General features: G+C 41.1%; 1 protein-coding gene across 1 annotated transcript in view; it reads right to left on the reverse strand.

Moving 5' to 3' along the window:
- The window catches only part of pigg.L (phosphatidylinositol glycan anchor biosynthesis class G L homeolog), a 28,863-nt gene extending 27,752 nt beyond the window's left edge, over nucleotides 1-1,111 (reverse strand). Inside the window, 1 exon segment of the mRNA XM_041561655.1 lies at nucleotides 894-1,111. Within this exon segment, the coding sequence (XP_041417589.1) occupies nucleotides 894-1,047 (154 nt within the window). The 5' untranslated portion in view covers nucleotides 1,048-1,111.
- Between the last annotated feature and the right edge of the window lie 13,757 nt (nucleotides 1,112-14,868).

A 14,868-nucleotide genomic window follows, 5' to 3' on the forward strand; every position in this document is an offset into this window, starting at 1 on the left:
GGCCTATATATTTATCTTCTTTCCCTATTAATAACATTGGGATCAACCATAATTTTTATCGGCCAGGCCAGTAAAATACCAGCCAGATGGCAACCCTAATCACCGGGCGGGTAAGCCAAAAAATGGGCACATTGTAGAACATATAGTTCCAGGCAGGGTCTCTGCATGGAGACACTTTTTTCCAGAGATCATGGGCCTGAAAGGTGGCATCTTCCTCTAAAATAATAAGCTATGGGTTCAAAACTAGTCGCAGTGGCGGAACTACCCGGGGAGCAGGGGGTGTGAGCGGGTGTCACACACCAGGGCTTGCCCCCCTCTAGTTACGTTAGTCGCATGTCACTAGACTGAAACCCTAGCACTATTACAGCCCTTTCTGGATAAGAATGAACTTAAAGTGCCACAAGCCCAATCACATCATTATATGGGATCTATTATCCGGAAACCCATTATCAAGAAAACTGCACATTTTGAGAAGGCCATCTCCCACAGACAAATAATAAATAATTCACAAACTAATCATTTCTTTTTCCCTCTGTAATAATAAAACAGTTCCTTGCGCTTGATCTCAGCCAATATATAATTAATTCTTATTGTAGGAAAAGCAAATCTATAATTTAATGAATACATTACGTAAAGACTCCTTTTCCAGGAAACCCAAGTTCCCGAGCATTCTGAATAACATGTCTTATACCAGTAATAGGTAGGGAGAAATAACATAATGGAAGTAAAGGCATTCAAAAATGCAGCACTACACAGCCAACAATCCGCACAACCACATTCCATTCAGGAACCAGCCCCTGCCCCCATGTTTGTGCTAGCTAGTAGCAAAAAATGCAATAGAGGAAAAGGTGCTATAAGTCATGGATGAAGGGGTGCCGGTGTTTGTTACTCACCACTTGTCGCTGGCTCTGGTGTGGTATCAGTGCTGGTGCTCTTACGTGACTGAGACCGCACCGGCGCAGGAAAAAAGCCACGGATAAAAAGCACCAATCCAAAGACTTGAATCAGAAGGCAGCAAGATGCCAGCACCGAAGAACTGACCTTCATTTTTACTGTCTCGATGTGGTCGGAACCACAGCATCTATAAAGGTGGCCATACACGGATAGATCCGCTCGTTTGGCGATGTCGCCAAACGAGCGGATCTCCCTCCGATATGCCCACCTTGAGGTGGGCAATATCGGGCTGATCCGATCGTGGGCCCTAGGGCCCAACGATCGGATCCTAGCGTTCGCCAAACGGGCGGTCGGATCGCGGGACCGCATCAACGAACAGATGCGGCCGCGATCCGACGGGATTTTTAATCCCATCCGATCGAGATCTGGCCGACTTTCGGCCAGATCTCGATCGGGGAAGCCCGTCGGGGGCCCCCATACACGGGCCAATAAGCTGCCGACTCGGTCTGTCGGCAGCTTTTATCGGCCCGTGTATGGCCACCTTAAAACAGAGAGCCGAAAGCTACACTATCAATGACGCTTCCGGGTAACAGAGCTGTACGGCGGCTCAATGAATGCAAACATCCTAGTATCGCGAACAACCTTTCTATGCTTCAGTCCATTTTCTGGATTTACTAATTATCTGTTGTGCTCAACATGTTTTGCTCCACGGAGATAATTCTCGCTCCCTGTGCATGGAGGAAAGAGCTGCGTATAGCCGATTTTTCTTCTTAACAACCATGAACTGTAACATGCTTGGCATATACAAATAATGCATGCATCAGTAAAGCCAAATTCACTTTAGCCTTATAAAATAGTATGTCCCAGTGGTGTACTAGATATTACTGGGCCCCACAACAAATCACTTTGCAGGCCCTCAAAATGTCTAGGGGTTAACCTGTTTTACCAATATTTATTGATATTGTATATGAATTAGGGCCTTATGGGGCCCATATACCTCCTGCCCCCCCCTCCCGTCTTTTTCCTCTGTAGTTACAGCCCTAGTTTGTCCTTATAATAAACATTACAATATACATTAATTGCAAATGTTCACGTTATTTGTAACTTTGCAGAAAGCAGTATGTGTCTGTTGCTTTCTACTCTGTACTCTGGTGAGGCTCATATTCCACTGCTAGGCATTTTTATGGAAGGGTGAGCTTTCACTGTCCAAAAAATCCAAGTGAATAAAGTGATTTAATTCCACTTTGTGAGTTATTTGATTTATGTGCCTGATTTATGCTGTGAAGAAGGATGCCTAACTTTTGATACTTTGTTTCAAGACTCAGTACAGAAAGAGATAAATGTGTTTCTTAATCATTATGTAAAATTTTATTTTTGTTTTTTTCATCCCCTCGAAGTACCAAAAGTGTCTCCCAGGGAATGTCAAAAATAAGTCCAACAAAAAGTGTAAAATGTACCTCTTTTTCTTATTTATTTTACATTGTAATTATGTGTGGCAGTTACATTTGTCTACAAAAGTTCTTGTGTACTTGAGCATGGTTTTCTTATCACTGAAATTTGTATTTGGTATTTAAATTTAGCTCAATGACACACAGATTTCTCATAGTTGGTATATTTATTTATTGTGTTCGTTCATTTGATTTATGCACTTGAGGAAGGGGTATTTTGCATTGTAAAATACCACCATGCTAAAATATATATGTGGTGGTTTTCATAGCTTGAATGTATGCTAAACTAATACTGTATTTTAACAGGAGAAACTAGTCTACTTTTAGTTAGCAACAGGGCTTGAACTAGGGGTAGGAAGCTTGTTAGGCACCTCTCAGTGAATTTAATTTGCTTATTTTTTCCAAACTTTCCAAAGCAGTACTGCCATCTTTGCTATTTGTCTCCCAGAAGTCTCTTGCAAAAAATTAAAATAGCAGTGTGGACTAATGACAGGGATAATAATAATAATAACAGGAGTCTGACTGGTAAAATGGGAGACGTGCTGGTGCTGGAGGGAAAATATAATGTGATTGCTGTGGCCGAAACATAGATAAATTAGTCGCATGACTGGGCAGTTAATATCAGTGGCTTTGCTTTGTTTTGGAGGGACAGAGGCAATTGAAAAATAGGAGGGGTATGTCTGTTTTTTAGGATTTAAAAGCTAATATAAAGGAGGAGGTAAAGTTAAAAAACTAGGGGGCTGAAGTCTTATGGGTGGAGCTCTTCACCAATTGTAAACAGTCCAGCACATTAATTGTAGGAGTATGTTATAGACCCCCTATTGTAAGTAATGAGGAGGAGGCTAAGCTCCTGATGCAAATCGAAAAAGCTGATATTTGGGGAAAGTAATGATAATGGGGGATTTTAATTAACCAGATATTGACTGGTGCAACAGTATTGCCAGGAAAGTTAATGGAAACACGTTTATGAACATGTTATATGACAATTTTATGGCACAGGTTGTTGAGGAGCCAAGCAGAAAAATGCTATACTGGATCTAGTGATCTCTAATGACCCAGAAAGTATAGCAAATGTGTAAGCAATTAACCCCTGGGTAATAGTGACCATAATATGATCTCATTTAATGTCTGGTGCAAAAAACTAATATACACTGGAGCAACAAAAACCCTGAATTCCAGAAAAGCTAATTTTAGTGCCTTGAGGGCTGCCCTTCAGAACATAGATTGGAGCCTTATGTTTTCAGCTAAAAACACAGAACAGAAATGTTACTGTTCTCAATTTATTCCCTTAAGGAGTAAATGTTAGAATCACTAAGAATCTCCCTATGTGGCTTAATATAGAAGTAAAGAAGTTAAAGAAGAGAAAGGCATTTAAAAACTATGTGGGGACAGAAGCTGCATTTAATGAATATAAACACTATAATAAATGTTGTAAAACAGTAATTCGAAAGGCAAAGATAGGAAATAAGGAGCACATTGCAGCTGAGGCTAAGACTAACCCCAAAAAGTTTTTTAAGTATATTAATAGTAAGATGCGGGTTGAGAGTGTAGCTCCTTTAAATAATGGTACCAGTATGGTTGTATCAGATACAGAAAAGTCAAATAGGCTAAATCCACTCTTTTTCTTCAGTGTATACAATAGAGGAGTAGATTTCAGTAGTAGACTGGCACAAAACTGGACTTCACTCCAAAAGTAGATGCAAGTAAAAAAGTTTTATTTATACAAAAAGGAACATCTCAGGGAGAGGCCTTACGCGTTTTGTGCCTTCTGGGCACTTAATCATAGGCTTATGATTAAGTGCCCAGAAGGCACAAAACGCGTAATTCCTCTAGAAAAGAAGTGCATTTTCAGAGATTTCTTGAAAGCAGAAAGGTTGGGAGAAACTCGGACAGACCGTGGGAGAGAGTTCCAGTGGAGGGGTGCAGCCCTTGCAAAGTCTTGAATGCGAGCATGTGAGGAGGTAATGAGAGAAGAGTTGAGTAGCAGGTCAGTAGAGGAGCGTAGTAAGCGATTGGGTGAGTATATAGAGATGAGTTCAGAGATGTAGGGTGGGGCAGAGTTATGAAGTGCTTTGAAAGTCAGTGTCATTAATTTGAATTTGATTCTGAAAGGTAACGGAAGCCAGTGCAGGGATTGACAGAATGGCGAGGCAGAGGAGGAGCGGTTGCTGAGGTATATGAGCCTCTCAGCAGTGTTCATTATGGACTGGAGAGGTGACAGTCTCTGGAGGGGAAGGCCAATTAAAAGAGAGTTACAGTAGTCTAGACGCGATATGATGAGAGAGTGAATAAGAATTTTGGCAGCATCTTGGGTGATAAATGATTGTATTTTGGATATGTTCCTTAGGTGGAAGTGACATGATTTCATAAGTGACTGGATACGAGGAGTGAATGACAGGGCTAACCCCAAGGCACCGGGGCTGGGGAGAGGGGGTGATTGTGGAATTGTTAACTATGATGGATACTTCCGGGATGTTACTGGTGTTAGTTGGAGGAAAGAGAACCATTTCAATTGCTGAAATCCTCATAGGAGGTATAAGGGGAATATTATACCTTTCTGCAAAGGCAGCATCTAAGAAATTCCCCCCAGCCCCAGAATCCACCAAGGCCGAACTGAACCCCCAGACCAGGACGAAACGACAGGTATTAAGTTTTTTGAGGGGAATTGAGGAGAGGAAATCTCTCTCTACCCAAATGGAGCTTCCCTTCTCTATTTAGGTTTTCCTGGCCTCTTGGGACAATATTTAAGGAAATGAACCTTAGCCCCACAATATATGCACAAACCCAGGGATCGCCTTTGGGCCCTTTCCTCAGGGGACAAGCTTTTAGCCCCCAATTGGGTTCCCCCTGAGGGCTAGGAAACGAGGGAGTTGATGATTCGTCATTATCACATATAATAGGGAAGTATGTCCCCCCCCTCAGCCCACCTTTCTTTTTGCCTCTATCAATTTGGATGGCTTACTTCATAAGGTCATCCAAAGTGGATGAAGGAGGGTAATTAACCAGGCTGTCTTTGACAGAGATAGAAAGCCCCATCTGGAATTGGCTACGAAGAGCTGTATCATTCCACCCTGTCTCCACTGAGCAGTGGCGGAATTCGGTACAATACTCCTCAATTACTCTTTTCCCTTGATGGAGTTTACGAATTGCGGAATCGGCAGAGTAAGCATGATCCGGGTCATCGTATAACATGGCCATGGTAGTAAAAAATACTTCTAGGGAAAGACGGGCAGGGTCAGAGGGGGGTAATCTTAGTGGCCAGACTTGTGGGTCACCTTGTAGTAAGGTCATAACGAACCCTTCATCCTCTCCAGTAGGGAAATTGTGAGTAAAAAAACTAAGGTATAACCCACATGCCTATTGAAAAACAAAAAATGTACTCCTATCCCCTATTCCCCCCCTCTGGAAAGAGGATTTTGGGGTCATGGGAAGAACCTCTATTACCCGGAGTAGACGACGGGGAAGACCCCTCAGGAATCACAGTAAAGAACTGCTGAACTGTATCAAGCCTTTCGGAGAGAGATCGCAGACCTTGAATTATATAGTCCTGTTTTCCTATATATAGTATATATAGTCCTGTTTTTCCTGTTTTCATATAGGCGCAGGAGGAGGGTTGAGTAAAACAGCTCAGAGGTTTGTAGAATAGCAGAAGCTTCTTCCATTTTCTTCTGTCTCATGGCCCTGTTGTACTGTCACGTTCAGCACCCTAAATGCAGAACCGGTGCTACACTCCCTGGTCTCAGCTCTTGCTTCTGCCTTTAACAGCTGCCTTTCCCCTCGGGTGGAGCCCTCGGCTAATTGGATGCCACCTGGTCTTACTAAGAGAGGAGCAAAGCAAAAGGTTCTGGACGAGCAAAGGGGCACAATCGTTTCAACAAGGATACTGGATGAAAGGACTGGTCTCAGCTCTTGCTTCTGCCTTTAACAGCCGCCTTTCACCTCAGGTGGAGACCTCGGCTTATTGGATGCCGTCCGTTCTTACTAAGAGAGGAGCAAAAGGTTCTGGACGAGCAAACGGGCACGATCAATTCACCAAGGATACTGAATGAAAGGCCACAGCTTGGAAGACAGGCCAGACAATATAACATGGAGGGGCAGACCGGGTCAGCACAAGCTGAGTAGAGAATAGTCAGACAGGCCAGGTCGGTACAGGCAATAGTTCAAGGAATAGTCAGACAAGCTAGGATCAGGATTGGAGAGCATAGAATAGCAGACAGGCAAGGGTCAGCTTGAAGAGGTCAGAATGAACAGGCAGGCAATGGTCAAATTGGAGAGTTCAGAATAAACAGACAGACTAGGGTCAGGATACAGAGTTCAGGATAGTCAGGCAACAGGCAAGGTCAAAACCATAAGATCAAGACAGGATTCATGTAGAATAAGCACCTAGGAACTACCATATAGAACCTAACAATGGGCAATGATTTTTCATTCAAAGCCCCTTTAAATTTTGCACCATTGGCCAATGATGTCATTACGCCGGCGTGTAAACCCGAATGCGCGCGGCCGCGTGCACTATAGGAGAACCGGCGCTGAAGGAGAAAGGAAGCATGTGGTGGGCGTCCCCACTGAAGGCACGGCGGCGTCCCTGTCGGCCACTAGACCACCAGGGAGAGCCACTGGACCACCAAGGTAAGCTATCATCGTTACAATTCCCTATGCTCCCTGTGTGTTCCATACTCTGCCTGCCCTATGCTACCTGTGTGTGTCATACTCTATCTGCCCTATGTTACTTGTGTGTTACATACTCTTCCTTCCCTATGCTCCCTGTGTTCCATACTCTGCCTGCCCTATGCTCCCTGTGTGAGCCATACTCTACCTGTCCTATGCTGCCTGTGTGTGCTATATTCTGTATGTGTGCCATACTCTGCCTGCGGGAAGTGAACCTGATGGGGGTTTGTTAGCATTTGGAAATACTTGTTAGGGGGTCCCCAAGGTGTTTAATCGTGTGAATGGTGTTTAATGTTTGTTAGCATTTAGGGGGTCCCCAAGGTGTTATCCACAGGGAAGGATGAGGCATATGGGTTTAAGGGTATGTCTTTATATGATTTAATAAACTTGTTTCACATATGATTGATATCCCTTCAGTGAGCACCAACCATTTGGTTTTATGGTGTGCTACCACCATTTATGTGAATATAGCCTTAAAAGTTCTTGTGGTAACATGGGTGTGGTTTAAAGTGGGTGTGGTCAACCCTGGCTTCCATTATCGGCTCTCCACCATGTACACCAGAAAAATTCCAGCCCTCTGTACCACAGAAGTTGCACAGCACTGATTTAGATTAAACGCCAACATATTTCTTTATATTTCTTTGTAACGATGCAATTCAAAGTAAAATTTATTACATCATATTAAAATGTACATAATATTAAAATGTACATCAAGACCGCACATAAAGCCTAAGGTGTTTTACCCAGCACTTAGTCATAAGCAATTCAAGAGACAAACACATGCCTCTCTCTCTCTCTATATATATATTCAAACAAAACCCTCCCATAAGTTAAAACTAATCATAATTGAGCAAGAAAACCATTGCATAATCACCTCATCGCACATCAAAATTGTTTGGATGCCCATTCACTTTAATGCATTTGGTCCAAATAGTCACGCTTATAATAATTGTCAAATTTTCGCCGTTTTGCGAATTTCGGCACAGATTCACCCAACACAAAAATGAGTAAAAAAAGTTGGCAGACGAGGGAGCAAATTTAGCTACCATTGCCGTCCCACATCTCTGCAGGTAAAATTGTGCATCAAATACAAAATAGTTATGTTCCAATAAGTACTTTATAGCCAAAAGGAGAAAGGCCTTAAGTTCTTCTGAATAATCACTATATTTATTAAGAAGATAGTTTATCATGTTCTAAGCCTTTTTGATGGGGTATTGAAGAATATAGTGAGGTCACATCCAATGTGGCTCAGCCGTATTCCCTTCTCCAATCAATATCCTTAAGTTTCAAAAGCACATCTGCAGTATCTCTCACATACTGTATCTACCTAACCTTAGTGCCAAAGGTTTTCCCATTAAGAAAGGTGTGCCAGATATGATAAGTCTCCCTATAGGTGGCCTCTGTTCCTAATGCACCTTATGCAAATGGTAAAAAGTGTGAATAACTGGGAACTCAAGTATAAGGAAACATTTTTCCAAAACTACATCTATGAGTGTGACCAGTTCACTAAGGAAATGCTTAGTAGGATCTTTCTTTAGTGGTAAATATGACTCCGGGCCACCCAATTGTCTCAAACATTTTTATAGATATTTGAATCCAGCAGAACTACCAAACCACCTTTGTCAGAATTTTTTATTAATATGGTATTTTCCCTCTGGAGTTCCTTTAATGCAGCCCATTCTACCCTAGTCAAAATAGAGGCCGTCTGTGCCACAGGAATCTCCGAGTGTAATTGACATAATGCTTCCTCAACCCTTTGTTGTCTATCTACCAGAGGCCCTCTAAACTGAGTAGGGTAGAACTCGCTGTGATTTTTAAATCTAGAAATATTTATACCTTGTAATACCTCCCTCTTATCCCCATTCGGGCAGTCCAAAATATAATTTCTCTCTCTTAGTGCAATTTTTTTTTTAAAACAGTTTTTCTAATAAATTATTATTAATATATAAACAATTATAGATTGTTTCAAAAATGTCAAAATTCCTACTTTCAGAAAAAGACAGTCCTTTACTTAGCTCCTGTATATGTACCAGAGACAAACACCTACATGAAGGACATCAGGCTTTATGTGGGGTCATCGATGTACATTTTAATATGATATGATAAATGTTACTTTTAATTGCATGAGTATAGAGAAATGTGTCGGAGTTTAATGTATTGCCTATTTTTGTCACTGGAGGTCCCTCTCGCTTTAATATGTGCCATATGAAAATTTTAGACTCTAGTCAATACTTTCTATGTCCTTTAAAAACACTGAGATTAATGAAGTCACAGGTCAGACACTTTTATAAAAGTCATGGAACTCTTCATATATAAATATTTACTGGTTTTGAAGTACTTGTTCAGTAATCTGGAGGAACATGTAGGGATCTCTGGAGGTCACAAGACATGATGGCTGTTCTAAAATTAGCAATGCACTACCTGCCATTAGGTGGAATAACCATATGTCCTTTAATCACAAAGAAGATGTCTCTGGGCCGTTGAAGGGGTTGTGCACAATTAACAAGAAAATTTGCAATTGGTTTTCATTTTTTTTTTAAATTTGTGGTTATTGAGTTATTTAGCTTTTTATTCAGCAGTTCTCCAGATTGTAATTTCATCGATCTGGTTGCTAGGGTCTAAATAACCCTAGCAACCATACACTGATTTCAATAAGAGATTGGAATATGAATGGGAGAGGGCCTGAATAAATAGAGAGGTAATAGCTAGGAGAAGTAACAATAGATGTGTAGCCTTACAGAGCATTTGTTTTTTAGATGGGGTCAGTGACCCCCCATTCGAAAGCTGGAAAGAGTCAGAAGGCAAATCATTTAAAAACTATGAAAACTAAAGAATGAAGACCAATTAAAAATTTGCTTAGAATTGGCCATTCTAAAGCATACTAAAAGTTAACTTTAAGGTAGCCCATCCTTTTAACATGAGATCTGCGTTTAGCGGGATGCAAACAGGTGTAACTGCCAATAGACTTTTGCTACCACTTGCACCAAAAGGGTTGCAGGCTGACATAAAGTGCTACCTATGCCGTCTTGTGCCTTATTGCCCTGTTATATACGCTCTGCCCCACTCTTCGACATAAATGTGATGCTTAACATGGCCTTGGGCAATCACCCCTATTCCAATTCCAAAGAACAGTTTTGGGTTTCAGATCGACATAAGGATAGGGTATTTTTATTTTGAAGCAATATGTAATGAAGCAATATGTAATGAGTTCTTATTAATGAACATGGGTACTTGTAATTGTGCAATTGTAATACATCAGCAAATTAGGTCAATGATTTCAGGACTTCCTCTCTCTGTTGCTTGTTTGGGCGACCTGAGCAGGTTGGTGTTCTCTTAATATTTCTGTGAACTCTGTTGGAGAGCTGATTTGAATTTGACTGACTGATCAGAACTGGAATTGCTTTCATAGTTTTCCTACGTTAACAGTAGCCATTAGCTGTAGGGTCAAGCCCACAGCCAGATAAAGCTGCCATCTCCTTCAGAAGTTGCTTTGTTTTCCTCCTTCTTCTGAGTACAGGTATGGGATCTGTTATCTGGAAACCTGTTATCCAGAAAGCTCCAAATTACAGGAAGACCATCTCCCATTGCCTCAATTTTATCTAAATAATTTAAATGTTTAAAACCCATTTTCTTTTTCTCTGTAATAATGAAATAGTGCGTACTTGTTCCAGATTTAGATATTCAATTATTTTCTAGTAGACTTAAAGTATGAAGAATCAAATTATGTAAAGATTAATTATTCGGAAAGCTCCAGGTCCTGAGCATTCTGGATAACAGGCCCCATACCTGTTCCTGATTTAATCAATCAAAGAAGAAGTGTGCAAATCTGCCAAGAGAAGGCTACCAGCCAGGAGAGCTTAGTGACCTAACAGTGCAGCCTTTCCATGTCCTTAAATTACAATCTTATTATTATAGCCAGTTACCAATTTAAAGGATATGTAAAGACAATATCTATATCTATCATCTATTGTAGTTCCTTACTGCAAATATTAACCATCACCTAAGAATATTTAAATACAAGTGTGGCACCTGTTATCCAGAATGTTTGGGACCTGGGATAATGGATCTTTCTGTAATTAGGATCTTCATACCTAAATTCTACTAGAAAATCATTTAAGCATTAAATAAACCCAATAGACAGTTTTTTCTTCCAATAAGGATTAATTATATCTTCGTTTGTTAGTTAGATCAAATACTAGGTACCATTTTATTACTACAGAGAGAAAGGAATTCATTAAAAAAGTCTATGTGAGCAATTCTGTAATTTGGAACTTTCTGGATAATGGGTTTCCAGATAACTGATCCCATACCTGTACACACAGGGTTCATCATATGCTGTCTGACTCCTTATTCTTTGTTTCTGTGCAGCTGCAGACAGGCAAGCAAATTCTTTTTCCTCTACTCTGGATTGAATTTGTAATCCTTGGTATTATACAAGACATTGGCCCTAGAATACTATGAAAGAGTCCATGTTGAAAATGTCTTCAAATAGTCTCCGCAAATACAAAATTCTCCCTCTGCTAATGCTCAAGTGGTGTTGGTAAAAGTTACTCGGACACATAGCAGTATCTTTTTTAGGGCCAGCTAAATCACACACACTCGGGACACATACAGTAGAAGTGTCTTTTTTAGGGCCAGCTAAATCTGACACATGCACAGGGTCAGAGAGAGAGAGTGTGTATCAGTCAGAACCCCAGTGGACCCCTGCAGCTGTTTGTCATTTTGGAGAAAGTATCATTCAGAGAAATCTTGATAATGAAGATATTTATTGAAATTGTTTTGTGTTATATCCTTTTAAGTTCTGTATTAGAGCCCAGTTTGAGTATATACAGCACTTGTTTAGTGCTTAGCAGTGACACTATTTGGGATACGTAATGTTTAATCTATTCACTAAGCTTAAACAAGGACAAGTAATAGCATACACATTGCTTGGGATATCTGATGTTACATCTTTAAAATAATAGGATAATTTTTTTTTTAAAAGACACTATGTTCTCATTTTCAAGGACATTAAAGGAACAGTAACACCAATTTATTTTTTATGCTGAATTCTCCCCAAGTCGGCTGAGCACTGATGATCTAAAGCACCTAAGCTAATTGTCAGCATCTGCAGCTCAAATAATTACCCCCAAATCTGTCTGAAGGAATAGCAACATAAATTTCAGCCATAAGTAAGTTTAATTAGGTGCAATACCCTCAGGGCTGTATGTGTTGGTGGTCTCCAATTTCCTTTAGAGTCATGCCATATCTTTTGCACTCTAATTTTTAGAGGAGTAATTTTAATACATAACTAAGGAACAGTAACATCAAAAAATACAAGTGTTTTAAAGTAATACAAATATAATGCAATGTTGCCCTCCACTGGTAAAACTGCTGTGTTTGCTTAAGAAACACTACTATTGTTTATGTAAACAAGCTGCTGTGTAGCAATGGGGGCAGCCATTCAAAGGAGAAAAGGCTCAGGTTACACAGCAGATAAGCTCTGTAGAACATAAAGGTGTTATCTACTATTTAACCTGTGCCATATAGCCCTTTTTTCAATTTCAGCCATTGCTACACAGCAGCTTGTTTGTATTAACTATAGTAGTGTTTCCTAAGCAAATAGATTAGTTTTACCAGTGCAGGGCAACAGTACATTTTTCATTATTTTAAAACACTTTGATTTTTTGGTGTTACTGTTCCTTTAAATGTTTCTCTCCCCCCATGTGAATGTTACTTGTCTCACACAGCTATGGGCAGTAGGGTTGCCACCTTTTAAAATAACCTTTACCGGCAGTTGGATGGGCGGTCTTAAAGGGGCGGGGCTGTGACGATAAAGGGGACCGGGCACGCTATTGGCTGGTTGGATCGTGACGTCAAAGGGGGCGGAGCCAAACACACAAATTTGGCAAGAAGCCCAGGAAAAAAGGTACGTTTGGAGCAGGCTGGGGGCAGGGCATGGGCTTTTTTTAAGTGTATTACAAATTTACCGGCAGCTACACTGCCAGTAAATTTGTAATACCGGCCCCGGCTGGTGTTTTACCGGCTAGGCCAGTAAAATACCGGCCGGGTGGCAACACTAATGGGCAGCAGAGAAATATGTGATTGTAACAGTGGGGGATGTAACAGCACAAAGCCATGAGAGGAGGTGGGCATAGTAAATAAATGCAGAACAGGGTTTGATTATTTCTGCCAACCACAAAGGCTTCTTCAAGAGGGGCCAATTACATTACATTCTGGGTGGGCCATTACAGAGACCTAACCAGCCCTGAATTGTGCCAATCACAGCTAATACTGGGGTGCCATTTGGTGAAGTATAGGTTCTAGACAATGCACAGGGCAAGGGGACCTGGGGCCCACTATGTGTATTGTATTACAGAGGGTCCTGGCTTTGTTTGCTCTCAGATTGGGGGTCAAATAGCTTGGAATGTGGACTGGCAACACATAACATTAAACAAATAGACCAAAGGCTATCAGAGGATATACTATTTGGTGCAACAGTACTAGGAGACATCTAAGCAATAACACAATAGTTGACATTTTTCCCTGCAGATTAAAAGTTTATTACAAGGGTTATACTTGTTTTGTCCTGCATTTACTTCATTCATGAAGGCTCTGGCAAAATGGGGAAGTCCAGTTTCACAGGCACTTTAACAAAGTAGATTCTGTGTATCGCTAGTCAGCGCTGGCCCGTCCACATCAAGACTCGCCATACTTATTCTTTGAAAAAAGCGGCTTTTATTCGACTTGCATAAGTGATAACAGGCAGTGGGTAAGTGGTGCGAACTAACGCGTTTCGTGCCCTCTCTATTGGCACTTCATCAGAGAGAGAACTCTGATGAAGTGCCAATAGAGTGGGCACGAAACGCGTTAGTTCGCACCACTTACCCACTGCCTGTTATCACTTATGCAAGTCGAATAAAAGCCGCTTTTTTCAAAGAATAAGTGTGGCGAGTCTTGATGTGGACGGGCCAGCGCTGACTAGCGATACACAGAATCTGCCTTGTAGACGCCGGCTTGGAGTTGCCGGAGTATCGCGAGAGCTGCGGCCGAGACGCCACAAGGAAGGGTGAGCTCCGTTTATATCTCTCACAACCCGTGTTTTTTTTTGTACACTTTAAATAAGTGACTATATGGATTGATACCACTGAAGACATAGCAGCGGGAGACTTGCCTCTGACCATGCCCCACCTGAACCTCAGTGACTCTGCTGTCAGGTGGAGACCCCAGGTGGGGAAGAATCGGATACATCCTACTGTCCAGGAAGGCGAGTGAATATTCCACCGATGCTGCTGAGAAATGTATCAGCTAATGGAGCAAATAGTAACAATTAATCTGCACCTGAATTACTGAGCTGCCAGCCTGACACACCAGAGACAGGAACATCAAAATTTATACTTCAATTTTGAAAAAAACGGTAAAACAAAACTAAGACAATAGAAAGCAACTGAAAAAATAAGTCTGTAATTTTGATGAACAATCTGAAAACAATTGAAGTAAAAAAAAAAAAAGGTTTGGAAGGTGAACAACCCATTTAAAATCTTTGCTTAACTTCTAGCCATCTTCTTCCCCTCACCCAAAAAAAGGTGCTACATCATCCCTACCTGTACCACCTAGTTTTCGGAAATAATTATTTTTGCCTTCCTCCAATCATTGTCATTCATACGAACATATAACTGTACTGTACTAACATATCACGAATGCCAGGTCTTCCAGATCCCTTCCCAATAACCACCACAGTTCATATCGCCATAAATCCATGTACAAAACTACAGGTATAGCCAAAACAGCCAATAAAAGCATTCATTCCTGTTGTTCCCCTATTTTGACTTTAGGCTAGGCTCCTTCCTTGAATTCCTTCTAGGAAGTTAGTCCAAAA

The sequence above is a fragment of the Xenopus laevis genome, chromosome 1L (assembly GCF_017654675.1).
Source record: "Xenopus laevis strain J_2021 chromosome 1L, Xenopus_laevis_v10.1, whole genome shotgun sequence".
In the NCBI taxonomy this organism is placed as follows: domain Eukaryota; kingdom Metazoa; phylum Chordata; class Amphibia; order Anura; family Pipidae; genus Xenopus; species Xenopus laevis.